Source organism: Daphnia pulicaria, chromosome 6 (genome assembly GCF_021234035.1).
Source record: "Daphnia pulicaria isolate SC F1-1A chromosome 6, SC_F0-13Bv2, whole genome shotgun sequence".
Lineage (NCBI taxonomy): Eukaryota > Metazoa > Arthropoda > Branchiopoda > Diplostraca > Daphniidae > Daphnia > Daphnia pulicaria.
The window spans coordinates 6,213,118-6,240,892 of record NC_060918.1 but is presented as its reverse complement, the minus strand read 5'-3'; the positions used below and the strand labels follow the sequence as shown (position 1 = coordinate 6,240,892).

Here is a 27,775-nt window from a genome sequence, read left to right as displayed (position 1 = left end):
GCCATCATGACCTCATCAGATCTAGCTAAATTTCTTTGCATTACAGATGTGGGATTTAAACTCTTCTAACTCATTCAAGAGTTCCTTGCCCTAGGCTGTTTATACCAGGACAACAATTGTATTATGTTGTATTGATTTGGAATATGTATTTTTCAAGCGATTTCATCCCATATTGTCTAGTGGTTAGGATACCTGGCTCTCACCCAGGAGGCCCGGGTTCAATTCCCGGTATGGGAAAAGAGGAACTGGACAATTTTGCAAGTTTTGGCCATTTTTGTAAAATACATCTGGCAAACAGTTTCTGCGTTTCCAGAACTATTGCAATTGGCTTAACTTACATACTTACGAGCCAAAATCTTTCTAGTACATTGGATATACTAAGTAAATCGGCATGTTTTCATCGAGACTCCTTCATAAAATGGTTTCTTTGCAAGAAATATCGCCAAGGAATAAGAAATTACATCGATGTCAATTATTCATGTGTGAACGAAAAAGAAATGAACAACTATATTTTACCTAAAGAGTAACATTTGTGTAAATTGACCTCAATTCCGTAGATTGACTAGTCTGATAAGAAATAGCAAGATTGCTAAACTGCGATGGCCGAGAATCGAACTCGGGTCAATTGCTTGGAAGGCAACTATGCTAACCACTATACCACCATCGCTTGACGTAAATTAGCGTCATGATTTCCGTATTGTCACATCTTTTTAAATTACAGAAAATCGACCAGTATTACCACTTGATGACCTTGTATCGTGGTACATTAAGCATTCTCTATCACTATATCAAAGCAACCTCTCTAATTATGTTGCAATGCGATGATCATGTATATTCAGATAATTATATGTTTGTCAGGAGTGGGATTTGAACCCACGCCTTCATTGAAGACCAGAATACTGCAACTTCTTTTATTGAAGCAAGGATTATGTCCTTGAGTCTGGAACTTAGACCGCTCGGCCATCCTGACCACATCAGATATACCTAAATTCTTTTTCCCTAAAAATGTGGCATTAAAACTCTTCTAACTCATTCAAGAGTTCCTTGCCCTAGGCGATTTATACCAGGACAACAATTGTATTACGTTGTATTGCGTTTGAATATGTATTTGTTTTGAATATGTATTTTCTTGAGTCTGGTGCCTTAGACCGCTCGGCCATCATGACCTCATCAGATCTAGCTAAATTTCTTTGCATTACAGATGTGGGATTTAAACTCTTCTAACTCATTCAAGAGTTCCTTGCCCTAGGCTGTTTATACCAGGACAACAATTTTATTATGTTGTATTGATTTGGAATATGTATTTTTCAAGCGATTTCATCCCATATTGTCTTGTGGTTTGGATACCTGGCTCTCACCCAGGAGACCCGGGTTCAATTCCCGGTATGGGAAAAGAGGAACTGGACAATTTTGCAAGTTTTGGCCATTTTTGTAAAATACATCTGGCAAACAGTTTCTGCGTTTCCAGAACTATTGCAATTGGCTTAACTTACATACTTACGAGCCAAAATCTTTCTAGTGCATTGGATATACTAAGTAAATCGGCATGTTTCCATCGAGACTCCTTCATAAAATGGTTTCTTTGCAAGAAATATCGCCAAGGAATAAGAAATTACATCGATGTCAATTATTCATGTGTGAACGAAAAAGAAATGAACAACTATATTTTACCTAAAGAGTAACATTTGTGTAAATTGACTTCAATTCCGTAGGTTGACTAGTCTGCTAAGAAATAGCCAGATTGCTCAACTGCGATGGCCGAGAATCGAACTCGGGTCAATTGCTTGGAAGGCAACTATGCTAACCACTATACCACCATCGCTTGACGTAAATTAGCGTCATGATTTCCGTATTGTCACATCTTTTTAAATTACAGAAAATCGACCAGTATTACCACTTGATGACCTTGTATCGTTGTACATTAAGTATTCTCTATCACTATATCAAAGCAACCTCTATAATTATGTTGCAATGCGATGATCATGTATATTCAGATAATTATATGTTTGTCAGGAGTGGGATTTGAACCCACGCCTTCATTGAAGACCAGAATACTGCAACTTCTTTTATTGAAGCAAGGATTATGTCCTTGAGTCTGGCGCCTTAGACCGCTCGGCCATCCTGACCACATCAGATATACCTAAATTCTTTTTCCCTAAAAATGTGGCATTTAAACTCTTCTAACTCATTCAAGAGTTCCTTGCCCTAGGCGATTTATACCAGGACAACAATTGTATTACGTTGTATTGCGTTTGAATATGTATTTTTTTTGAATATGTATTTTCTTGAGTCTGGTGCCTTAGACCGCTCGGCCATCATGACCTCATCAGATCTAGCTAAATTTCTTTGCATTACATATGTGGGATTTAAACTCTTCTAACTCATTCAAGAGTTCCTTGCCCTAGGCTGTTTATACCAGGACAACAATTGTATTATTTTGTATTGATTTGGAATATGTATTTTTCAAGCGATTTCATCCCATATTGTCTAGTGGTTAGGATACCTGGCTTTCACCCAGGAGGCCCGGGTTCAATTCCCGGTATGGGAAAAGAGGAACTGGATAATTTTGCAAGTTTTGGCCATTTTTGTAAAATACATCTGGCAAACAGTTTCTGCGTTTCCAGAACTATTGCAATTGGCTTAACTTACATACTTACGAGCCAAAATCTTTCTAGTACATTGGATATACTAAGTAAATCGGCATGTTTCCATCGAGACTCCTTCATAAAATGGTTTCTTTGCAAGAAATATCGCCAAGGAATAAGAAATGACATCTATGTCAATAATTCATGTTCGAACGAAAAAGAAATGAACAACTATATTTTACCTAAAGAGTACCATTTGTGGAAATTGACTTTAATTCCGTAGGTTGACTAGTCTGCTAAAAATAGCAAGATTGCTAAACTGCGATGGCCGAGAATCGAACTCGGATCAATTGCTTGGAAGGCAACTATGCTAACCACTATACCACCATCGCTTGACGTAAGATAGCGTCATGATTTCCGTATTGTCACATCTTTTTAAATTACAGAAAATCGACCAGTATTACCACTTGATGACCTTGTATCGTGGTACATTAAGCATTCTCTATCACTATATCAAAGCAACCTCTATAATTATGTTGCAATGCGATGATCATGTATATTCAGATAATTATATGTTTGTCAGGAGTGGGATTTTAACCCACGCCTTCATTGAAGACCAGAATACTGCAACTTCTTTTATTGAAGCAAGGATTATGTCCTTGAGTCTGGCGCCTTAGACCGCTCGGCCATCCTGACCACATCAGATATACCTAAATTCTTTTTCCCTAAAAATGTGGCATTAAAACTCTTCTAACTCATTCAAGAGTTCCTTGCCCTAGGCGATTTATACCAGGACAACAATTGTATTACGTTGTATTGCGTTTGAATATGTATTTTTTTTGAATATGTATTTTCTTGAGTCTGGTGCCTTAGACCGCTCGGCCATCATGACCTCATCAGATCTAGCTAAATTTCTTTGCATTACAGATGTGGGATTTAAACTCTTCTAACTCATTCAAGAGTTCCTTGCCCTAGGCTGTTTATACCAGGACAACAATTGTATTATGTTGTATTGATTTGGAATATGTATTTTTCAAGCGATTTCATCCCATATTGTCTAGTGGTTAGGATACCTGGCTCTCACCCAGGAGGCCCGGGTTCAATTCCCGGTATGGGAAAAGAGGAACTGGACAATTTTGCAAGTTTTGGCCATTTTTGTAAAATACATCTGGCAAACAGTTTCTGCGTTTCCAGAACTATTGCAATTGGCTTAACTTACATACTTACGAGCCAAAATCTTTCTAGTACATTGGATATACTAAGTAAATCGGCATGTTTCCATCGAGACTCCTTCATAAAATGGTTTCTTTGCAAGAAATATCGCCAAGGAATAAGAAATTACATCGATGTCAATTATTCATGTATGAACGAAAAAGAAATGAACAACTATATTTTACCTAAAGAGTAACATTTGTGTAAATTGACTTCAATTCCGTAGGTTGACTAGTCTGATAAGAAATAGCAAGATTGCTAAACTGCGATGGCCGAGAATCGAACTCGGGTCAAATGCTTGGAAGGCAACTATGCTAACCACTATACCACCATCGCTTGACGTAACTTAGCGTCATGATTTCCGTATTGTCACATCTTTTTAAATTACAGAAAATCGACCAGTATTACCACTTGATGACCTTGTATCGTGGTACATTAAGCATTCTCTATCACTATATCAAAGCAACCTCTCTAATTATGTTGCAATGCGATGATCATGTATATTCAGATAATTATATGTTTGTCAGGAGTGGGATTTTAACCCACGCCTTCATTGAAGACCAGAATACTGCAACTTCTTTTATTGAAGCAAGGATTATGTCCTTGAGTCTGGCGCCTTAGACCGCTCGGCCATCCTGACCACATCAGATATACCTAAATTCTTTTTCCCTAAAAATGTGGCATTAAAACTCTTCTAACTCATTCAAGAGTTCCTTGCCCTAGGCGATTTATACCAGGACAACAATTGTATTACGTTGTATTGCGTTTGAATATGTATTTTTTTTTGAATATGTATTTTCTTGAGTCTGGTGCCTTAGACCGCTCGGCCATCATGACCTCATCAGATCTAGCTAAATTTCTTTGCATTACAGATGTGGGATTTAAACTCTTCTAACTCATTCAAGAGTTCCTTGCCCTAGGCTGTTTATACCAGGACAACAATTGTATTATGTTGTATTGATTTGGAATATGTATTTTTCAAGCGATTTCATCCCATATTGTCTAGTGGTTAGGATACCTGGCTCTCACCCAGGAGGCCCGGGTTCAATTCCCGGTATGGGAAAAGAGGATCTGGACAATTTTGCAAGTTTTGGCCATTTTTGTAAAATACATCTGGCAAACAGTTTCTGCGTTTCCAGAACTATTGCAATTGGCTTAACTTACATACTTACGAGCCAAAATCTTTCTAGTACATTGGATATACTAAGTAAATCGGCATGTTTCCATCGAGACTCCTTCATAAAATGGTTTCTTTGCAAGAAATATCGCCAAGGAATAAGAAATTACATCGATGTCAATTATTCATGTGTGAACGAAAAAGAAATGAACAACTATATTTTACCTTAAGAGTAACACTTGTGTAAATTGACTTCAATTCCGTAGGTTGACTAGTCTGATAAGAAATAGCAAGATTGCTAAACTGCGATGGCCGAGAATCGAACTCGGGTCAATTGCTTGGAAGGCAACTATGCTAACCACTATACCACCATCGCTTGACGTAAGTTAGCGTCATGATTTCCGTATTGTCACATCTTTTTAAATTACAGAAAATCGACCAGTATTACCACTTGATGACCTTGTATCGTGGTACATTAAGCATTCTCTATCACTATATCAAAGCAACCTCTCTAATTATGTTGCAATGCGATGATCATGTATATTCAGATAATCGACTGCTCTTTCGACTGCTTCGACTGCTCTATAAACCGCGGGCGTGGACAAGTGACCTTGTCGACTTCGACTGCTCTATAAACCGCGGGCGTGTCGACTGCTCTTCGACTGCTCTATCGACTGCTTCGACTGCTTTCGACTGCTTCGACTGCTCTATAAACCGCGGGCGTGGCTAAGTGACCTTGGCCTGTCTGTGATTCGGTGTGTTTGTTTGTTTGTCCGTTTGTTGTTTGTCTGTAGCGGCGAAACGCAACCAGTGGCGAAAGTTTCGAATTGAGTAAGCGAGGCGATACACACACACACGTCAGCTATCGTTTGTCCGTTTGCGAGCGCCCTTCCCGCCACACACACAAACACGGGCTCGAACCGTGTGCGTTTTTTTTTTGGACAGGGGGGGAGAGAGAGGGGTTGAATTTGTTAGTAGTCGGGTAGGGTTTTTTTTCCATCGGTTATATATATCGATGTCCTCTATAATATTCGAGTGTACTACTTGGGGTTTGAACCATGGTCGGAGAGGTGTTTCCGCCGCACATCCGATAGGGATGACATTGTCGCACACACTCTAACCACTACACTATCAGAACTGATATTCATATCGAGTTGGAATTTGGACAGATGGTTGTTGTTGCGCTTCCAGTGTTTCGTGCGCGGCGCGCGCCGTTTGTCTTGGACATGTATTTTTACATCCAATTTCCTCTATAGAATTCTATCTTTCTAATGGTGTATTGGTTAGCGTACACTGCTACCATGCGAGAGATCCGAGGTTCGATCCCGGTACAAGACATTGTTATGAATTGTTAATTTGTCAACTTCAATTTTCAATTTAGAAATTGGTGTCTATCGGGATTTGAACCTGAAAACTCACGAATGGTAAGCGAACTCGTTAACCACTTGCCCACCAATTGATATTCAAGGATGATTTCATTGAAGTGTGGTTTCAAACATCTCTGCATCTCGCGTTGCGAATGACACACAGGTGAGCGCGACGCGACGCACCATATCTCTACGACATATTTATAGATCCCGTTACTTGCTTTAGAATCCATATCTCTCTTGGTGTATTAGTGTATTGGTTAGCGTGCTCGGCTAACATGCGAAAGGTCTGAGGTTCGATGCCGGATCAAGGCGCTGTTAATATTTATTAATTTGCAACGTTTTATTTGGAGAAATTGGAGTGTTTATCGGGATTTGAACCCGAATACTCACGCATGGTAAGCGAACTTGCTAACCACTTGACCACCAATTGATGTATTTTCTTTGATCTTATTGACAAGTTGTTTCAAACATATCTGCGTCTCGCTTCACGTCGCTCATGACGCACAGGTGAGCGCGAAGCAATGCACCGTGTCTCTACGACATATTTTTACATCCAATTTCCTCTATTGAATTCCATCTCTCTCATGGTATATTGGTAAGCGTTCACGTCTACGAAGCGACAACCCGAGGTTCGATCCCGGGTCAAAGCACTGTTATGAATTGTTAATTTGTCAAGTTCAATTTTCAATTTGGAAATTGGTGTCTATTGGGATTTGAACCTGAAAACTCACACATGGTAAGCGAACATGCTAACCACTTGATCACCAATTGATGTTTTTTCTTTGATCTTACTGACAAGTTGTTTCAAACATATCTGCGTCTCGCGTCACGTCGCTCAGGACGCATAGGTGAGCGCGAAGCGATGCACCGTGTCTCTACGACATATTTATAGATCCAATTCTCTCTATTGAATTCCATCTCTCTCATGGTATATTGGATAGCGTTCACGGATACGAAGCGACAGGTCCGAGGTTCGATCCCGGGTCAAGGCATTATTATGAATTGTTTATTTGTAAAGTTCAATTTTCAATTTAGAAATTAGGGTCTATCTGGATTTGAACCCGTATACTCACGCATGGTAAGCAAACTTGCTAACCACTTGACCACCAATTGATATTCATCACTGAGCTCATTTAGAGGTAGTTTCAATTATTTTGGCGTCTCGCGTTACACACGTCGCGTAGCTCTTGGCTCACACAGGTGAGCGCGACGTGACGCACCGTATCTGTACAAAATATTTTTAAATCCAATTTCCTCTAACAGATTTATCTCTCTAATAGTGTATTGGATAGCGTGCTCAGCTAATATGTGAGAGGTCCAAGGTTTGATCCCGGGCAAATTCTTTGTTATTAATTATTAATTTGCAATGTTCAATTTTTAATTTAGAAATAGGAGGGTCGATCGGGATTTGAACCCGAGTACTCACGCATGGTAAGCGAACTCACTAACCACTTCGCCACTAATTTAAATTTATTGTTGATCTCATTGAAGAGTGGTCACCGTATAGTGGTTGCTCATGCCGAGTTGAAAATTATTCACTATTTTTCGCTCACGTCGGGCTGAAAAGAATTCACCCTAAGTTGCTCACGACGGGCTGAAAAGAATTCACTCTATTTCGCTCACGACGGGCTGAAAATAATTCAATCTATTTCGCTCACGACGGGCTGAAAATAATTCACCCTACGTTGCTCACGCCGAACTTAAAATTTTTCACCCTATTCCGCTCACGACGGGCTGAAAAGAATTCACCCCTTATTTTCTCACGAAGGGATGAAAATAATTCAACAAAAGTCAATCACGACGGGCTAAAAGTCAAGTGGGATGATTAACTTTCCTGATTTGGCTCACGCTTAACAAGTAGCTACAAAGAATAGTTGTAAAAAAGTGAGAATGCGTTCGACGGGCGAAACGTGTTCAAGGTACAAAAAACCGAGGATACCTTCACCGCGACTCGAGCCCGCGGGGGTGGGGCCCCCGAAGGGGCACCCCCGCGGCCGCGAGAGCTCGTGGTGAAGGAATTCGAGGGAATTTTTCGGGTCAAACATAAGGTATCAGACATTCAATGACAATGGTTTAACTGGCAAATGATTTGTCCACGGGCAGGATATTAAATCTTTTAAACTGTTAAAAAACGGGCGGGAAATTTTAAATGTCCTACAGAACACGTTGGGTGAAACATAATATCTACAAATTTGTTTACGTTGGGCCATGAGTAATTGCAACTAATTCGCTAACGACGGGTGATGAATTATTCTACCAATTTATTGCAAACGCAACTGTTCACTATCGATGTTGCCTCATATATGTCGATGACTTCCTCCCAAGAAAATACTTCAATAATTCTCAATAGCTATGTGGTTAGAGAACAGGACTCAAGAAACGATGGGCTGTTCAAACCAGCAATGAGGAATGTTTAGACGAAAACAGGAAATTATGAGGTATTCAGATTGAAAGCCAAGTAAATTATTTCAAACTCTTTGTCAATTTATATTTTAACAATTTATGAGTATTGAACTTAAAGACATGAATATGCTATGCGAACACTCTAACCAATACACCACCAATCATATATTTGACTATTACCTCTCAAGTGGTTATTCGAATTTTATATGCGAAGCTGAGTTTTGTAAGTTTCATTAAAATACAGGAGCAAATACTTACTGGCCAAAGAATTACGTCGTGCGATTAATATTTATTGGTATTTAAGGAAAATCCGAATTTACTTAAGTGGCTGATGACTTTCCTTCCTGTTTAACTGATAATACAACTCAACAGCTCAGTAGTTAGAGCATTGGATCCAGGATACAACGGCCCGTTGTTCAAGCCCACATCGAGATAAGTACGAGATACATGTGAGTCTAAGGGGAAGGATTACATGAGGGAGGAATGTGCAGAGAAGAAATGGTGAGGGTGGGGATGGTGAGGGAGGGTATGGTGAGGGAGGGGATAGTGAGGGAGGGGCTGGTGAGGGAGGGGATGGTGAGGGAGGGGATGGTGAGGGAGAGGATGGTGAGGGAGGGAAGATAGAGAGGGGGAAGGATGAGAGAGGGGAGGAAGATGGGAAAAAGTGGGAAGAAATAAATTGGAAGGGAAGAAAGTGAAACGGGTAGATGAGGAAGGAGAGGAAGAAGGAGTTGAGGATCAGAATGGGGTATTTGACGTTCCAAACGTGTTCAAGATTCAAAAAACCGTGGAAAACTTCACCGAAACTCGAGCCCGTGGGAAATGTGTCAAATACAATACAACCAAACTCTGTAAAATAAAAGTCCCAAAATAAAACCAAAACTCAACCGACACTTGGTTTCAACGAAAAAAAAACAAGTCCACAAAAAAAACCCAAAAGACCGAATGGCTCACGGTGGAAGATGTACAAGTCCATAAATGGATGAAAAAAAAAGTCCCGGACAGCAAGGAATTGGCCAGTGGGATTATACGAGTGGCGTTTTGGTCCATGTATACTGTGCGCTTAGGTGATTATGTCTAGCCGCCTGGTTCGCCGTCCTTGGACGGGCCTAGGTATACTAGTCGACTGCTCTATAAACCGCGGGCGTGGACAAGTGACCTTGGCGTGTCTGTGATTCTGTTTGTTTGTTTGTCCCCACCAAGGCCCAGAGTGGTTTGTCTGTATCGGCGAGACGCAACCAGTGGCGAAAGTTTCGAATTGAGTAAGCGAGGCGATACACACACACGTCAGCTTTCCTCATCGTTTGTCCGTTTGCGCGCGCCCTTCTCGCCACACACACACACACGGGCTCGAACCGTGTGCGTTTTTTTTTTTTTTTTTTTTTTTTTTGGGACAGGGGGGGGGGAATTTGTTAGTAGTCGGGTAGGTTTTTTTCCATCGGTTATATGTCGATGTCCTCTATTAGATTCGAGTGTACTACTTGGGGTTTGAACCATGGTCGGAGAGGTGCTTCCGCCGCACATCCGATAAGGATGGCATTGTCGCACACACTCTAACCACTACACTATCAGAACTGATATTCGTATTGAGTTGGAATTTGGACAGATGGTTGTTTGTTGTTGCCCTTCCAGTGTTTCGTGCGCGGCGCGCGCCGTATGTCTTGGACATGTATTTTCACATCCAATTTCCTCTATTGCATTCCAACTCTCTCATGGTGTATTGGTTAGCCTGTGCTGCTACCATGCGAGTGGTCCAAGGTTCGATCCCTGTACAAGGCGCGGTTATGAATTGTTAATTTGTAAATTTCAATTTTCAATTTAGAAATTTGTGTCTATCGGGATTTGAACCTGAAAACTCACGCATGGTAGACGAACTCGCTAACCACTTGACCACAAATTGATATACAAGTATGATTTCATTGAAGTGTGGTTTCAAACATCTCTGCATCTCGCGTTGCGAATGACACACAGGTGAGCGCAACGCGACGCACCGTGTCTCTACGACATATTTATAGATCCCGTTACTTACCATGAATTCCATATCTCTCATAGTGTATTGGTTAACGTGCTCGGCTACCTTGCGATAGGTCTGAGGTCCGATCCCGGATCTAGGCGCAGTTATTATTTATTAATTTGCAATGTTCAATTTGCAGAAATTGGTGTGTCTATCGGGATTTGAACCCGAGTACTCACGCATGGGAAGCTAACTTGCTAACCACTTGACCACCAATTAATATTTGGGTTTGATCTTATTGACAAGTTATTTTAAAGATATCTGCGTCTCGCGTCACGTCGCTCATGACGCACAGGTGAGCGCGACGTGACGCACCGGATCTCTTAGACATATTGTTAGATCCCATTCCCTTTATTGTTATCATCGTTCAAAGGTTCTATTGGATAGCATGCCCGGCTACGAAGCGAGAGGTTCGAGGTTCGATCCCTGGTCAAGGTGCAGTTATTAATTTGCAATTTATTATTTTTTGCAATTTATTAATTTGCAATTTGCAATTTTCATTATAGAAATTAGTGTCTGTCGGGATTTGAACCCGAGTTCTCACACATGATAGGCGAACTTGATAACCACTTGGTCACAAACTGATATTCATCATTGAGCTCATTTAAGAGTAATTTCAAACCTTCGGTGTCTCGAATTACACACGTCGCGTTACACTTGCCAAACACAGGTGAGCGCAACGCAACGCACCGTGTCTCTACGACATATTTTTACATCCAATTCTCTACGTTGAGCTTTATCTCTATAATGGTGTATTGGTTAGCGTCTACTGCGACCATGCGAGAGGTCCGAGGTTCGATCCCGGTCAATATCAACTTTATTTAATGTTAACACGAATTAATTTAGAAATTAGGATTATATCGATATTATATCGAGTCACGTTGCTCATCGAGCAGACGATGGTAATCATTGTTGTTTACAACAACTGACACGTCAAATTTTGTCTCGAGTAATAGATTTCTTCGATTTTGATTTCTCGATTGCGATTGATTTCATACTCCAAACTGTGTAAATTCGAGACAAATTGGGTAAGTCAAACTGGTGTATCAAATAGATACAGTGTAAATATACAATTCTTTCATCATTTGTCAAACGTAAATATTTGTGATTGACTTATGTTTTGACTTACATGTAACAAGACAAAAAGTTTGACGAATTGGTGACTTCATCGACTCTTTTCAAACTTTCAGCCAAATAAAGCAATAAACTTAATTGCCAGGTGACTTATATAGATTACATTTATCTCAATTGCAACAAATTCAACTGTTTCATGTTTTGCATTCTAGATTTCTCGGCCTGTTGTATATATAATCACAGTGACTGTGTTTCTACTTCAAGCCTGCGACTGGCATCTGGATTTTCATAGCCAGGTACAAGTATTGCTATTTTATTTCATTTCAATTACAAAAAAAAGATGATGAAAATATTTGTTTAATTCACCAGTTTGTAGTGTACTATCGAAAGGACTGCATTCCCTTCTTCGAGCCCATGACTGGCATCAGGATTATCATAGTCAGGTAAGATTTTTCAGTTCACTTTTATCCATTTGAACAAGCCCATGGTTTGAATCTTTGCTACGAACTCATATGTCATTGTCTTCGACGATTTTCTTCCAATAATTATCCGCTCTCGGTGTAGTGGTTAGCGTGTTGGATTTCTAACACTGGGGTTATCGGTTCGGTTCTCGATGACAGCAAATAATTTAACGATGGTGAAAATTGTTGTATGTGCTACCAATCACGACCATTTGAATTGTTTTTGAACACTCGAGTTCTTATACGTGTATGGATTTTGCATTTTAATTTTCAGCCTGTAGTGTACAATCGAGGTGAGTGCCTGCCTTCCTCACTTGCGGCCCATGACTGGCATCAGGAATTTAATTGTCAGGTACAAACATTGCAGTTTATTTCATTGCAATTAAAAACATTAGGATTAAAATATCGTTTTTGCATTCATTAGCCTGTAGTGTTATCGAAAGGACTGCATTTCCTTCTTCGAGCCCATGACTGGCATCAGGATTATCATAGTCATGTAAGATTTTTCAGTTCACTTTTATCCATTCGAAAAAGCCCATGGCATGAATCTTTGCTACGAATTCATAAGTGATTGTCTTCGACGATTTTCTTCCAATTTTCATCTGCTCGTGGTGTAGTGGTTAGCGTGTTGGAAATCAAACACGGGGGTTAATGGTTCGGTTCTCGATGACAGCACATAAATTAACGATGTTGAAAATTGTTGTATGTGCTACCAATCACGACCATTTGAATATTTTTTGTACTGTTTTTGAACACTCAAGTTCTTATGCGTGTATGGATTTTGCATTTTAATTTTCAGCCTGTAGTGTACAATCGAGGTGAGTGCCTGCCTTCCTCACTTGCGGCCCATGACTGGCATCAGGAATTTAATTGTCAGGTACAAATATTACCGTTTATTTCATTGCAATTAAAAACAGTAGGATTAAATTATATTTTACCTTCATTAGCCTGTAGTGTATTATCGAAAGGACTGCATTTCCTTCTTCGAGCCCATGACTGGCCTCAGGATTATCATAGTCAGGTAAGATTTTTCAGTTCTCTTTTATCCATTTGAACAAGCCCATGGCATGAATCTTTGCTACGAACTCATAAGTGATTCTCTTCGACGACTTTCTTCCAATTTTCACCCGCTCTTGGTGTAGTGGTTAGCGTATCGGATTTCAAACACTACGATTAATGATTCGGTTCTCGATGACAGCACATAAATTGGAGATGGTGAAAAATTGTTGCACGTGTTAGCAATTACGACCATGTTAATTATGTTTTGTATTAATTTTGAACACTCGAATTCTTATACGTGTATGTATTTTGCAATTTGTTTTTCAGCCTGTAGTTTACAATCGAATTGAGTGCCTTCCTCACTTTCGACCTACGACTGGCATCAGGAATTTAATTGTCAGGTACACTTTTTGTCGATTCCATTTATTTTAATGAAAACAATTAGCTTTCACAAATATTTTCATTCACCAGCCTGTAGTGTTCCGTCGAAGTTACTCCGTTTCTCGCTTCCAGCCAACGACCGGCATCAGGACTTTAATTGTCAGGTAAATTGTTTTTATTGTACCTTTTTTCCATTAGAACATGTTTATAGCACGTTTTATTACCTGCTATAAAATTGGTAGTTGATAACTTTAGAACTTTTTTGCCAAAAATTATTCTAAGTTGGTGTAATGGTTAACGTTCTAGCACGGTAATCTCGATCAACAGAGGCTCTGTGTTCAACTCTCGGGCGGTGTGTTTTAGTTTAGAAAGAATGTTGGTCGATAATTGAAATTTATGTTAGTGGTTTGCTATGTTTTTGACTGTGTCCAATGCTCAACAAAAGAGACAGAGTTCAATTCAGTAGCTCTAGGCTACTATTTTTTTGTCGTCGAATCGCCGACCAATTTGTACCCAAACATGGTGTAGTGGTTATCACCTTCGGTTCCTAATCCAGTGGTCAAATGTTCGAATCTACTTTCAATCAAATCGTTTTGGGTCTTTGTGAAGAATTTCGTTATTCTGTTGAACTTTGATTAAGTTGGCAATTGTTTATCATGTACTTCCTTCAAAAAAAAAAAGAAACCAGAAATCGCCAGGTAACGGTGATTTTGTCGTCGATTTACTACAATTTTGTATCGAAACGTGGCGTTGTGGTTAGTGTGTTCTATTTCAAATGCACAGGTTGATGGTTCAAGTCTGGTCTCATAAAATAAACTTTACCAATAAAAAATGTGCGCGTCAGTTACTGAACTTGGATAAGATGTTTGCAATTTTTTACTGATAAAAGCTTTTATTTTGCATTAAATAGCCTGTAATGCATCGAATTTGTGACCAGATCTTCAAGTCGCCATTCACTTCCGCTCCGAGATGTCTTCCAGCTTACTTCTAACTTCCTACGGCATCAGGACACTCATTGCTCAAGTAAAGTACTTTCCGAATTCCAACAATTTAAAGTCCGTAGCATGTTTTTATTAGCCTGCTAAAGACTTATTAGTTGTGGTGTCCGACGGTTTTCAGCCAATTTGTGCTGGTCTTGGTATAGAGGTTAGCATTTTGGCTTTTAACAGTCACAATTGCGATAAAAATCCCGATCAAGTCAGCATCAAGTTGAGCGCAAATGAAAATAATTGCATAATTGTTGACATTTTTGGGGGTCAGTCATTGTAAAACGAACAGTCGACAACCGGAGAGGAGCTAACCTGCGATGCGTATTTGTTTATCAGATGTGAACCTTAACCGGGCTGTACCACTGGGATATTGAGCACCGGTTGTGTCGACGGCTTACGTTCGAATTTGTGTTTAATTTTAAGCTTTTTGAAATTTTTGCGGTGTAAAGCCCTCCAAAAGCCCTCCAAAAAAGCCCTCCACTGATAGAAGCGAATTTTTTTTGATAAATTAGGGGTTATTTTGCTGATTTGAAAATGCCACCGCGTCGCGAATTAACTCGAGAGGAAAAAGATGAGAAGAATAGGAAGGCTAGGGAAAAAAGAAGTAACGAAGACCCGGAGGCTAAGGAAGTGCGATTGGCGGCTAATAGGGAAAGGGCCAAGATCGCTCGTGAAGAGAAGCGACGTCGGCTCAATCCCGAAGAAGTTCAGGTTGCAAAAAATTTGAATGCGAAAAAGGCTAGGGAAGAGCGTCAGGCAGAGGCACCTGACGAGAGAGCGTTGAGGCAGAGGTTAGATGCTGAGCGGAAGAGAGTCGCCCGTGCTAACGAGACTCAGGTTGAACATGAAGCTAGACTGCATGATCAGCGAATCCGTCAGCAACTCCTTCGACAGGAACAAGCGGAAGAAGAAAATCGTGCTCGACTGTTAGCCGAGGCGGAGCGGCAAGCAGTTTTTCGTCAAGAAGAAGAAAATCGTGCGCGACTGTTAGCCGAGGCGGAGCGGCAAGCAGTTCTTCGTCAAGAAGAAGAAAATCGTGCGCGACTGTTAGCCGAGGCGGAGCGGCAAGCAGATCTTCGTCAAGATGAACAAATTCGAGCTCGATTGCAAGCCGAGGCAGAGCGGCAAGCTGCTCTTCGTCAACAAGAAGCAGCAATTATTCTACGAGCGATGAATCGGAGACCTGCATGTGATCGCCCAAGAGTTGTTCTTGCTAATGATGCTGTGGCAGAGCGTCCAGCAAGACAACAACATCAGGCAAGAAAGAGAGCTGCTGACGACACCGAAACTGCTGAAGAACAACGAGCTAGGTTGCAAGCCCAGGCATTGCGGAAGAAATATCTGCGGAGAGATGAATCGGAAGCAGAGAGATCAGCAAGACTTAAAGATCAGGCATTGAGGCAAAAATCTCTGCGGAACGAGGAGTCTGAAGCAGAGAAATCTTCTAGACTTTGTGAACAGGCTTTGCGGCAAAATTCTCTGCGGAACGAGGAGTCTGAAGCAGAGAAATCTTCTAGACTTCGTGAACAGGCTTTGCGGCAACATTCTCTGCGGAAAGAGGAATCTGAGGAAGAAAAATGGGCTAGACAGCGAGCGCAGGCAGTACGGCAAAAAAATTTGCGAAATAAGGAACTCGAAGTAGAAAAGCAGGCACGACTTGAAGATAAGTTATTACGTCAAAATGCTGTTCGCGACAGAGAAACTGAAGAAAATAGGCTTTCTCGACTTCAAGATCAGTCATTACGACAGGATGCTTTTCGCGATAGAGAAACTGAAGAAAATACTTTTGCTCGACTTGGCGATCAGTCGTTACGCCAAGAATCTGTACGTGGCAGAGAAACAGGTGAAGAAAGATTAGAGCGCGCTATCGCTGATAGATTCCTTCATCAAGTTAATCTCTTCGAAGAAACTGAGGAAGATACCGCAGAACGACGTGAGCAGCACACAGAAGTCATGACTGATTATAGAGCGACTGAAAATGAGGAAGAAACAGCTGATAGGCGTGAAGAGGATAGGTTGCGAACAGAGCTACAGCGAGAACATCAATTTGAACGAGAGCGAGAAGAGGAAGAACTGCGAGCAAGAAATGCGCTTCAACACGCCGAAATTGTTCCCGTTGAAACCGCAGACCACGAAGCTTTTCTTCGTGAGATGCACCTTGATCGCAACCGTGCCGGAAATCGGCGAACGCATCGGATAGCTTGCAAAGACATTGTTGTAGAGGATCGGGTTCATTTGCTTGACATTGGAGATTTGACCAAGATTTGTGCTGAGTGTGACGCCAAACACTTTGAAAAAGAGATGCCAAAAGATCAAAAATTCCAGCGATGCTGCGGAAAGGGAAAAGTGATTATTCCACCACCAAAGCCATGTCCGCAACCCTTGGCCAGTCTCTTGCAAAATCAGCATCCAAAGTCCAAGCAATTCATGAAGCAAATTCGAAACTACAACAGTGCTCACGCTTTTGCTTCGCTTGGAGCAAACCAATCTCCACCACCAAACCGAGGCCCCTACTGCTATAGAATTCATGGCCAGATTTACCATCAAATCACTCCGCTTGGTCCAACACCAAATCCCAGATATGCAGATCTGTATTTTTTGGACTCGGTGCAGGCCACTGATTATAGGGCAAATATCCAGGCAATGTCGGGTTGTTGTAGAATATTGATGGAAGAATTGGACGCTATGCTTCGAGAGAAGAATCCGTACGCCTTGGTTTACAAGATGATGCGCCAAGTTCTTGAAGAAGAATACGTTCAACGGCAGGCCGCAAATCTTCCTCACTACACTGTCGGCATGATCATCACTTGTGATAGAAGAAATGTCGACCAGCGGCGCTACAACTGCCCGACGGCCCACGAGATAGCAGTAGTATTCAAAAGCTCTGATGGAGCTCCGCCATCCAACAGAGATATTCGTGGCCATCTCTATATTCCCGTCAGAGGCCGACGTTTCATCCAGATTAACACACAGAAGCCCATGTGTGATCCGATGTGTTATCCTCTGCTATTCCCCAACGGTGAAGATGGTTGGCATGCTCACATGAATTATAACACCACCAGTCGGAGGGAAAGAGATGAAGCAGCAGCAATGGCAATGATTGTTGATGAGGATGAAGAGGAGCAGATTGATCCCCTGTGGCCCAACCCCAGAGTGTTAATTCGTGAAGAAGTCGCCGCAGCAGATGGCAATGCTGAGATTGAAAATGAGCGAAATGTAGAACCGGAACCAGCCGAAGCAGACGAGAACGATGATCAACAACCAAACAGGAACAGAGGCCCACGCTCAAGAGTGACGCAAGCCGAGTTCTACAGTTCAATCATGTCAATCCGCGGTGATTTCAATATCGTTTTGTCCGGGGGTGCCCTCACTCAGCAATATTTTGTCGATTCTTACGTCAAGACCGAGGGGAATCGCATAGATTGGCTCAGAAAACACCAGACAGAGCTGCATGTTGAGCGCTACTGCGGTCTGATGGATTACATCAACAATCGAGCGGAAAGAGAAAATGTGGAAGTTGGCACTATCTACATTCTCCCTTCGTCCTTCATTGGCAGTCCTCGAGCCATGAAGCAAAATTATCAAGACGCGATGGCAATTGTTGCCAAATTTGGAAAACCAACTTTTTTTTTAACGTTTACTTGCAATCCCAAGTGGAGAGAAATTACGGCAAATATTGCGAACTATCAGACAGCTTCTGATCGTCCCGATATGGTCGCACGAGTCTTCCACTTGAAGAAAAAAGAGTTGGTCGACGACATCGAGAAAAAGCAAGTTTTGGGTTTCGCCACAGCTCATATCGAAGTCATCGAATTTCAAAAACGCGGTCTTCCTCATTGCCACATGCTGATCTGGATCGATAAGAGAGATGCCCCTTTATCACCAGAAGATATGGACAAGACCATTTGTGCGGAAATTCCCGACAAGTCCCTCCATCCAAGACTCTACGCCGCTGTTATGGCTCACATGATCCACGGCCCGTGTGGAGCCATCAACAAAAAGTCTCCTTGCATGGATGTTGAAGGGTGCACCAAAAAGTTTCCGAAAGATTTCATCGCAGGAACCATCATCAACGACAACGGCTATCCGACTTATAGAAGAAGAGACACTGGAGTTAAACATCCGTTGAAAAGAGGGAATGTCGTCTATGAAGTAGACAACAGATGGGTTGTGCCTTATAACCCTTGGTTGCTGCTGAAATATGACTGTCACATAAACCTCGAATCCTGCGCTTCACTCACCAGTGTCAAATACATCTTTAAGTACGTGTACAAAGGCCATGACAGCGGAAACATTGAGACAAAAAAGGGAACGCATCAGCAAGTTGAAGGTGAAGATGAGCCGACATTCGTGTGGGACGAAATCACTACTTTTTTGGACACGCGTTACGTCAGCGCACCAGAAGCCGCCTGGAGAATCAATAAGTTTCCCCTCAGCAATCGTTCCCATGTCATCTTCCGACTTGCCGTACATCTTCCATTGGAACAGTCCGTCTTTTTTCACCCGGGCAACGAGGAACAAGCAGTCGCCAACGCCGCTTTGAAAGAAACGACTTTAACTGCTTTTTTCATCTTGAACCGGGATAATGAAGAAGCGAGGCAGTATTTTTACAGAGAGATTGTCAACCATTTTGCTTTCGTCAAGGTTGGTGGCCGTAATTTCTGGAAGCGACGAGTTCAAAATCTCAAAATCATTGGCCGATTGTACACGGTGAGTGTCCGTCAAATTGAGCGATTCTGCCTGCGCTTGCTCCTCATTAACGTCAAAGGACCGACCAGTTTTGAAAATCTTCGAACAGTCAACGGTGTAATTTTACCGACGTTTAAAGCAGCCGCCGCTGCCTTAAATTTGTTGGAAGATGACAGCGTTTGGGAGAGGACACTGGACGATGCGGCCGCCTTTGAAATGCCAGAACGATTGCGACAGCTTTTTGTTGACATTTGTCTGTTTTGCAATCCCACGGATGCTCTTTATCTCTTTGAGCGATCTTTGCCTCAGCTAATGGAAGATTTTATTCGTAATGGTCACGACGCCGAAATAGCGAAAAACTTGACTTTGAAATTTATTCAAGACAAGCTACTTCTCAACAATCAAACGATGGAAAATCTCTCATTGCCTGTTCCTGATTTTCAGCTTATTCATCGTCTTATCGCGGCTCAACTCGAAGAAAATGCTGAAATTACTATGAGAGAGAAGAGAAGATTGGGTGAATTGATGGTTAGTCAGTTGAACGAAGGTCAACGGGCTGCCTTCGATCAAGTCATGGCTGCCGTCAACGATACTGAAAATGCAATTCCGCATCAGTATTTCTTGGATGGCCCTGGAGGAACGGGGAAGACGTTCCTGTACAACACTCTCATCACCGTACTGCAGGGACAAGGGAAAACAGTGATCGCCGTTGCGTCTACCGGCATCGCTTCTACGTTGTTGATTGACGGCACAACGTATCATTCCCAATTCAAGATTTACCCTCCAATTACTGAAGCGACCAGATCAAAAATCGAAGATGGTAGCTTCCTCGCCCATTTGATCAGAAGTGCAGTTCTCATCATTTCTGACGAAGCCACCATGAAGACAAATCACGCCCTTAGTGCTTTCAATTTCCTGTTCCAAAAGTTGCACAAGAACAATCTTCCTCACGGTGGTAAAGTGCTCCTTCTTGGTGGCGATTTTCGTCAGTGTTTACCGGTCGTCCGACACGGAAACAGGGTGACAGTGCTGGAAGTCACTATCCGAAACAATGACACTTGGCCTCAGTTTCGACAACTTCGTCTGACTCAAAATATGCGTACCGTGGCCGGCAGTCAAGACTACGCCGATTGGCTCATTCAGCTTGGAAACGGAACTCTACCGACGCATCCAAAATTGAACATCCCCGATATGATTGAAATTCCTAAAGAATTTTTCAATTATAACCGGAGTTTAGTCGAGCACGTCTTTGGTGATCCTGCTCAACTGTTAGATCCCGTCGTATCTCAAAAAATATGCAGTCGCGCTATTCTTTGTCCGAAAAACGGCGATTGCTTACGAATCAACAATCAGATCATCAAAGACATGCCCGGTACGCTTCATGAGTACAGAAGCATCGATACCATCGACTCTGACGACCCTGAAGAAATTTCAAATTACCCAACCGAAGTTCTCAACTCCTTTGACGTCTCCGGAATTCCCACCCATTTGCTGAAAATGAAAGTGGGAGCCGTCATCATTCTTCTGAAGAATATCGATTCGCGTCAGGGACTTTGCAATGGGACCCGGCTCATCATCAGGGCGCTTAGAGAAAATCTGATCGTTGCAGAAATTGCTGCTGGAAAAAACAAGGGGCACATCGTCTACATCCCGCGGATGATGATGTCCCCAACTGATTCGGATCTTCCAGTCATCCTCAAGAGGCTCCAGTTTCCCGTTTTGTTGGCGTTTGCGATGACCATCACAAAGTCACAGGGCCAAACGTTTGATCGGGTCGGAATATTACTTCCAGAACCCGTCTTCAGTCATGGCCAGCTGTATGTGGCCTTCTCCAGAGCTACATCGAAAGACGGTTTATTTTGATTTCTTATACATTTTTAAAATTAATAGTTTCATGAAATATTCAATAATTCTAATATTTTTTGTGTTCCCTCCCAAAAAGGAGTCCGAGTCGAGATTGCTGAGTCTGGGAAGCAAGGCAAGCTTCTCAAAAATCATCCGACAGCCACCGAAGAAGAAAAGAAAAAGGTGTTTACTTTAAATGTTGTCTTTAAAGAAGTTTTATTGTAACCATTTTAGACAACTGCAATTTAAACATATAGTCAAACATTCTCAAATCTAATTAAGAAATATTGATTTTTTGGTGAATACATTAATACATTCCCTTCCATTCCTTTCCTTCCCAAGAGGAACTAAATTCCGCCTCGGCCTATGGGCCAAAAAAAGGAGCACGGGCATGGCCATGGGGGCAGTTCCCATGTGCGCTCAACCGTGAATTAACAAACCTTATAAATAATAAACAATGGTCTTTCTCAAGATTTTATAAAACTTTTATTTTCATAACTATTTCTACAAGAATTTTTTATTTGTACGAGCAATAATGAACACTCAAAACAAAATTTTTCAAGACTTGAAGCCTAAGACAGAAATAAGCAATAACTGTTGCATGGCCAAAATTCATCAATTTTATTTCAGATTTAAATTTGATCATTTTAATTTATTTTTTTCCATTTTATCCTAAACAAATTTCATCCACTTGAATTAGCTATGTCACTGATTGAACAACATGACGTTTTTTTTCTGGAAAGATTGACTTTTACTTAACATACCTAAAGTCGTTGACGGATGAATAGGAATCCTTATACTACTAAAAAGTCATGGACGGATGAATAGAATGTCAATACTACTCACACTCTCCTTTAACACAGAAAAGGACTCAAATTTTTCAGCAAACACAACGTAGTCACATGGTGTAGTGGATAAAGTGCCGGACTATAAAGAAAGCGGTCTACGGTTCAAGTCCAGACCAGTGGTTTTCAATTTATCACTTAGGATAGAGCAGTAGAAATTAGTCATATAATGTTAATTACTACTTTATTATTTGTGCGTTTACATGAATGATTTACTATTTACGTAATTTCTTAATCTGAAGCTTATCAAAAATCGAAAATAACACAAAAACCAATAATATTTTCAATATTTCAAATTTATGCAATGTTCCGTGGTGTATGATGAAGCAGATGCTAATGAAGCAAATAGTCTTATTATTGAAAACTTCAAAATCCGATGTAAATAAAATTTCTTTGCTCACGCTGGGTGATAACTATGATAATGTGTAAGTATGCGCTATCCAACTGGTCACATCGGATATTATTTGTAAACACCGTTGTTGATGTAGTGGTTATAGCATTGCATTAGTAGGTCAAAAGTGTTTGGTTCAAACCCCAGCTCAGGCAAGCAAATAGTACCCGAAACGATGAATTCTTAAAATGAAGTAAATAAATTATTTTTGTTCTTGCTGGGCGATGACACTGAAAATGAAGAAGTATGCACTATCCAGCGGATATCGTCAAGAATTGGAAGAACACACCGCCGATGGGGTAGTGGTTATATCAATGGATTAGTAATTCAAAGGATGTTGGTTCAAATCCACTCTCAGTATAACTATAAAATAGCACTCAAAAAACAGCATGCAAATGAATGGCAAGCTGGAAAAGAATAAATCTTTACATGAATGATTTACTATTAACGTAATTTCTAGATCTAAAGCTTTATAATATAAAATACGTAAACCAATAAAATTTTCCATATTTCAAATTTATGCATCGTTCCCTGGTGAATGATGAAGCAGATGCTTATGAAGCAAATAGTCTTATTATAGATAAATTCAAACTCCGATGTAAAAAAAATGTCTTTGCTCACGCTGTGTGATATCTATGACAATGTGTAAGTAGGCGTTATGCACCTTTAACGTCAGATATTTATTGTAAATACCGTTGCTGTAATGGTTATAGCGTTGAATTGGTAATTCAAAGGTGGGTGGTTCAAACCCCCACTCGGGCAAGCAAATAGTTCCCAAAACAATGAATTCTTAAACTGCAGCAAATAAATTGTTTTTGTTCTTGTTGGGCGATGACACTGACAATGAAGAAGTATGCACTATCCAGCTGGTATCGTCAAGATTTGCAAAATACCACAGCAGATGGTGTAGTGGTTATAGTATTGGTTTGTTAATTCAAGGAATGTTGGTTCAAACCCACTCACAGCACAACTATAAAAATGCACTCATATTGCATACAAATGAATCGTAATTTGGAAAAGAACAAAGTTTTACATGAATGACTTACTATTAACGTAATTTCTAAATCTAAAGCTTTATCGAAAAAAATACAAAACCAATAAAATCTTCAATATTTCAAAATTATGTATCGTTCCGTGGTGTAGCGGTTAAAGTAATGAAATGCGATTCCTAAGATCAATGGTTCAAATCTAAATTTCGAAAATAATGAATTCATATTAAATTTTCAATATTTATGTAATAAGGATAATGATAAAAATTATAGTGGTTGAAAAAACTCTTACTCATACAATGTCCAATTCAAAGTACAATGTTCTACTTTTCTTCTTTTGAGTTCCATCAAAAATTAAAAAAAAACGAATATAGCATTAAACATTTGATATTAAAATAAGTCTCCATAGTGTAGTGGTTAAAGAGATGGAATATAAATCCTTAAGGTCAAAAAGTCAATGGTTCAAATCAAGAATCAAAGAGAAGTAGTGCTTATATGGATTTTAAAATATTAAGAACATCAATTATGAAGTTGGAAAAATAAAAAAAGCAAACTAAATGAATATTCTAATACTCTGTTTATTACTGATCAATAACCAACAAATCAACAAAATTAACAAATAAAAAACAAAGAAAAAAAATTAAACAAATCGAAAAAAAAAACATCTAAATCACATCTCCAAACATTCTCTGTGCCTCAGCTTCATCCTTGCACATTTTGGAGCGGAATGAGGCCAGCTCCTTTTTGGCCCATGCCTCATTCCGCTTAGATCTTTCCAAAGCAGCTTCAGCACTAAAATGAAAAAAAAAATTACATAAAAAAACAAACATGAAATAACTTGGATAAACTTACTTCTGTCGGTTTTTCTTAAATTTTTCGTGCCGAGTTTTCAGCTGCACTCCACGTAATAGATTGGATCTTCTCCTATCTTCAATCCTCTGAAATTCTGAAATCGTCCAAGATTGAAGAAAGGAGACAGGTGGGGAAGACGGCGGGGTATTGAAATCCATATCCATGGATGCTAAAACCCCGTCAACTTCGTCATCACCCAGTGGATTTTCTTCAGGGACAACCACTTGAGGAGACAAAGAGACGGGGGGAGAAACAACAGGCAAATCTATCAAACAAAAAAAAACAATGAATAGAACAGAAATATTGGATAACATTAAGGAGACTTACCAGAATTGGGTATTCCATCACGGACAACCACTTGAGGAGACAAAGAAACGGGGGGAGAAGCAACAAGCAAATCTATGATACAAAAAAAACAATGAATATAACAGAAATATTGGATAACATTAAAGAGACTTACCAGAGTTGGGCATGTTGTCAAGGGGAAGTTCAGAGAGAATGTGAAAAACAATTATTCGTTGACTTACCAGCAAGATAATAAGCCGCCAAACGAAATAAAAGCACAAAACATAAGCTTCCCTCCAAAAAACCACGCCCACTGGTTGCAATTTTTATCGTTGATATAATGATTTTGAACACGTGAAAAAAATTAAGCATTGCCTCTCCCCAAACCAGGTGTTGAGGGTTGGATTTTTTTTATTGATATTCAATGTCCTCCAATATTTATGTATGTGTAGTACTTGGGGTTTGAACCATAATCGGTGAGGTGTTACCGCCACATACATGTAAGGGCATGGCATTGTAACACAAACTCTAACCACTACACTATCAGAACTAATATCATTATCGAGTTCCAATTTCGACAAATGGTTGTCGCGCTTCACGTTTTTTTTTATTAACGTGTAACTACGACATATTTATAAATCCCATTACTTCTATTAAATTCCATCTCTTTCATGGTGTATTGGGTAACGTTCTCTGCTATCATACAAGATGTCCGAGTTTCGATACTTGGTTAAGGCGCTTTAATTCAATATTAATTCAAACATTTATTTTCAATTTTGAAATTGGTGTTTTTAGGGAATTGAACCCGAACATAACGCATAGAAAGCGAACTCGCTAACCAATCGATCACCAATTGATATTCAATTCTGATCTCATTGACAAGTGGTTTCAAACATCTCTGCATCTCGCGTTGCAACTGGCACACAGGTGAGCGCGACGAACCGTGTCTCTACGACATATTTATACATTCCATAACATATAGTGTATTCCATCTCTCTCATTGTGTATTGGTTAGCGTGCTTGATTGTCATGCGAGAAATCCGAGGTTCAAACTCCGGGTAAAGTCACAGTTGCTAATTATTAATTCGGTCATCAATATATTTTAGAAACTATTGTTTATCGGGAGTTGAACCCGGGTACTCACTCATAGTAAGAGAATTCGCTAACCACTTGACCACCTATTGATACCAATACCGATTGATCCTACAGAATCCATTTGGCCATGATTGGATGTATGAGAAATCTAATGACATTGGTTTAACTGGCAAATGATTTGTCCACGGGCAGGAAATTAAATCTTTTAAACTGTTAAAAAACGGGCAGGAAATTTTAAGTGTCCTACAAAACACGTTGGGTGAAACATAGCAACTAATTCGCTAAATTCGGGTGATGAATTATTCTACCAATTTATTGAAAATGCAACTGTTCACTATCGATGTTGCCTCATATATGTAGATGACTTCCTCCCAAGAAAGTACACCACTTCCTCTCAATAGCTATGTGGTTAGAGAACAGGACTCAAGATACGATGGGCTGTTGTTCAAACCGGCAATGAGGAAGGTATAGACGAAAAAAGGAAATTATGAGGAATTCAGATTGAAAGCCAAGTAAATTATTTCAAACATTTTGTCAATATTTATTTTAACAATTTATGAGTATTGAACCTAAAGACATATATATGCTATGCGAACACTCTAACCCATACACCACCAATCATATATTTGACTATTACTTCTGAAGTGGTTATTCGAATTTTATACGCAAAGCAGAGTTTTGTAACATTAAAAGATAGGAGCAAATACATTACGGGCCAAAGAATTACGTCGTGCGATTAATATTTATTGGTATTTAGAGCAAATCCGAATTGACTTAAGTGACTGATGACTTTTCTCCCTGTTTAACTGATAATACAACTCAACAGCTCAGTGGTTAGAGCATTGGAACCAGGATACAACGGCCCGTTGTTCAAGCCCTCATCGAGATAAGTACGAGATACATGTGAGTCTAAGGGGAAGGGTAGCAATAGGGAAGAGTGTGCAGAGAAGGGAAGACGAGGGTGGGGATGGTGAGGGAGGGGATGGTGAGGGAGGGGATGGTGAGGGAGGGGATGGTGAGGGAGGGGATGGTGAGGGAGGGGATGGCGAGGGAGAGGATGGTAAGGGAGGGGAGATAGAGAGGGGGAAGGATGAGAGAGGGGAGGAAGAGAGGAAAAAGTGGGAAGAAATAAAGTGGAAGGGGAGAAAGTGAGACGGGAAGATGTGGAAGGAGAGGAAGAAGGAGGGGAGCATCAAGGTGGGACGTTGACGTGCCAAATGTGTTCAAGATACAAAAAACCGTGGAAAACTTCACCGAAACTCGAGAACGTGGAAAATGTGTCAAATACAATACAACCAAACTCTGAAAAATAAAAGTCCCAAAATAAAACCAAAACTCAACCGATACTTGGTTTCAACGAAAAAAAAACAAGTCCACAAAAAAACCCCAAAAGACCGACTGGCTCACGGTGGAAGATGTACAAGTCCATAAATGGATGAAAAAAAAAGTCCCGGACAGTAAGGAATCGGGCAGTGGGATTATACGAGTGGCGTTTTGCTCCATGTTTGCTGTGCTGTGCGCTTGGGTGATTGCGTCTAGCCGCCTGGTTCGCCGTCCTTGGACGGGCCTAGGTATACTAGTTATATGTTTGTCAGGAGTGGGATTTGAACCCACGCCTTCACTGAAGACCAGAATACTGCAACTTCTTTTATTGAAGCAAGGATTATGTCCTTGAGTCTGGCGCCTTAGACCGCTCGGCCATCCTGACCACATCAGATATACCTAAATTCTTTTTCCCTAAAAATGTGGCATTAAAACTCTTCTAACTCATTCAAGAGTTCCTTGCCCTAGGCGATTTATACCAGGACAACAATTGTATTACGTTGTATTGCGTTTGAATATGTATTTTTTTTGAATATGTATTTTCTTGAGTCTGGTGCCTTAGACCGCTCGGCCATCATGACCTCATCAGATCTAGCTAAATTTCTTTGCATTACAGATGTGGGATTTAAACTCTTCTAACTCATTCAAGAGTTCCTTGCCCTAGGCTGTTTATACCAGGACAACAATTGTATTATGTTGTATTGATTTGGAATATGTATTTTTCAAGCGATTTCATCCCATATTGTCTAGTGGTTAGGATACCTGGCTCTCACCCAGGAGGCCCGGGTTCAATTCCCGGTATGGGAAAAGAGGAACTGGACAATTTTGCAAGTTTTGGCCATTTTTGTAAAATACA

General features: G+C 40.5%; 2 protein-coding genes, 1 long non-coding RNA gene and 15 other non-coding genes across 18 annotated transcripts; 8 read left to right on the top strand and 10 right to left on the bottom strand.

The window, feature by feature from the left end:
- The first annotated feature begins 165 nt into the window (after positions 1-165).
- On the top strand, positions 166-237 carry Trnae-cuc. Its single transcript has one exon. It is a non-coding gene; the product is annotated as a tRNA-Glu (tRNA).
- Positions 238-595: 358 nt separating this feature from the next.
- On the bottom strand, positions 596-667 carry Trnag-ucc. The gene has a single exon. It is a non-coding gene; the product is annotated as a tRNA-Gly (tRNA).
- A 653-nt stretch (positions 668-1,320) lies between these two features.
- On the top strand, positions 1,321-1,392 carry Trnae-cuc. The gene has a single exon. It is a non-coding gene; the product is annotated as a tRNA-Glu (tRNA).
- Positions 1,393-1,750: 358 nt separating this feature from the next.
- Trnag-ucc lies at positions 1,751-1,822 on the bottom strand. The gene has a single exon. It is a non-coding gene; the product is annotated as a tRNA-Gly (tRNA).
- Positions 1,823-2,007: 185 nt separating this feature from the next.
- On the bottom strand, positions 2,008-2,126 carry Trnal-caa. Its single transcript has 2 exons — positions 2,089-2,126; positions 2,008-2,052 (listed from the first exon to the last, which is right to left on the bottom strand). It is a non-coding gene; the product is annotated as a tRNA-Leu (tRNA).
- Positions 2,127-2,476: 350 nt separating this feature from the next.
- Trnae-uuc lies at positions 2,477-2,548 on the top strand. Its single transcript has one exon. It is a non-coding gene; the product is annotated as a tRNA-Glu (tRNA).
- A 357-nt stretch (positions 2,549-2,905) lies between these two features.
- On the bottom strand, positions 2,906-2,977 carry Trnag-ucc. Its single transcript has one exon. It is a non-coding gene; the product is annotated as a tRNA-Gly (tRNA).
- A 185-nt stretch (positions 2,978-3,162) lies between these two features.
- Positions 3,163-3,281, bottom strand: Trnal-caa. Its single transcript has 2 exons — positions 3,244-3,281; positions 3,163-3,207 (listed from the first exon to the last, which is right to left on the bottom strand). It is a non-coding gene; the product is annotated as a tRNA-Leu (tRNA).
- A 350-nt stretch (positions 3,282-3,631) lies between these two features.
- Positions 3,632-3,703, top strand: Trnae-cuc. Its single transcript has one exon. It is a non-coding gene; the product is annotated as a tRNA-Glu (tRNA).
- A 358-nt stretch (positions 3,704-4,061) lies between these two features.
- Positions 4,062-4,133, bottom strand: Trnag-ucc. The gene has a single exon. It is a non-coding gene; the product is annotated as a tRNA-Gly (tRNA).
- Positions 4,134-4,318: 185 nt separating this feature from the next.
- Trnal-caa lies at positions 4,319-4,437 on the bottom strand. The gene is made up of 2 exons: positions 4,400-4,437; positions 4,319-4,363 (listed from the first exon to the last, which is right to left on the bottom strand). It is a non-coding gene; the product is annotated as a tRNA-Leu (tRNA).
- Positions 4,438-4,788: 351 nt separating this feature from the next.
- Positions 4,789-4,860, top strand: Trnae-cuc. The gene has a single exon. It is a non-coding gene; the product is annotated as a tRNA-Glu (tRNA).
- A 358-nt stretch (positions 4,861-5,218) lies between these two features.
- Positions 5,219-5,290, bottom strand: Trnag-ucc. The gene has a single exon. It is a non-coding gene; the product is annotated as a tRNA-Gly (tRNA).
- A 6,712-nt stretch (positions 5,291-12,002) lies between these two features.
- Positions 12,003-13,849, top strand: LOC124342281. The gene is made up of 6 exons (XR_006918749.1): positions 12,003-12,071; positions 12,145-12,218; positions 12,511-12,588; positions 13,184-13,257; positions 13,563-13,636; positions 13,707-13,849. It is a non-coding gene; the product is annotated as an uncharacterized LOC124342281 (long non-coding RNA).
- Positions 13,850-15,139: 1,290 nt separating this feature from the next.
- LOC124342040 lies at positions 15,140-21,364 on the top strand. Its single transcript, XM_046795010.1, has 2 exons — positions 15,140-21,146; positions 21,237-21,364. The coding sequence occupies exons 1-2, from the start codon at positions 15,140-15,142 to the stop codon at positions 21,362-21,364; spliced, it is 6,135 nt and encodes a 2,044-aa protein (XP_046650966.1).
- Positions 21,365-24,029: 2,665 nt separating this feature from the next.
- On the bottom strand, positions 24,030-24,698 carry LOC124342039. Its single transcript, XM_046795009.1, has 4 exons — positions 24,677-24,698; positions 24,544-24,615; positions 24,217-24,481; positions 24,030-24,156 (listed from the first exon to the last, which is right to left on the bottom strand). The coding sequence occupies exons 1-4, from the start codon at positions 24,687-24,689 to the stop codon at positions 24,030-24,032; spliced, it is 477 nt and encodes a 158-aa protein (XP_046650965.1). The 5' UTR covers positions 24,690-24,698.
- Positions 24,699-27,185: 2,487 nt separating this feature from the next.
- Trnal-caa lies at positions 27,186-27,304 on the bottom strand. Its single transcript has 2 exons — positions 27,267-27,304; positions 27,186-27,230 (listed from the first exon to the last, which is right to left on the bottom strand). It is a non-coding gene; the product is annotated as a tRNA-Leu (tRNA).
- A 350-nt stretch (positions 27,305-27,654) lies between these two features.
- Trnae-cuc lies at positions 27,655-27,726 on the top strand. The gene has a single exon. It is a non-coding gene; the product is annotated as a tRNA-Glu (tRNA).
- The last annotated feature ends 49 nt before the right edge of the window (positions 27,727-27,775 follow it).

Bases quoted from the DNA above. Each gene is read 5' to 3' on its own strand.
- LOC124342040 (XM_046795010.1), top strand. From the start codon at position 15,140: ATGCCACCGCGTCGCGAATTAACTCGAGAGGAAAAAGATGAGAAGAAT. The intron at 21,147-21,236 runs GTTTATTTTGAT...CCTCCCAAAAAG, and splicing joins CAGAGCTACATCGAAAGACG to GAGTCCGAGTCGAGATTGCT.
- LOC124342039 (XM_046795009.1), bottom strand. The intron at 24,482-24,543 runs GTAAGTCTCCTT...TTTGTTTGATAG, and splicing joins TGATGGAATACCCAATTCTG to ATTTGCCTGTTGTTTCTCCC. The intron at 24,157-24,216 runs GTAAGTTTATCC...TTTTCATTTTAG, and splicing joins TTTAAGAAAAACCGACAGAA to TGCTGAAGCTGCTTTGGAAA.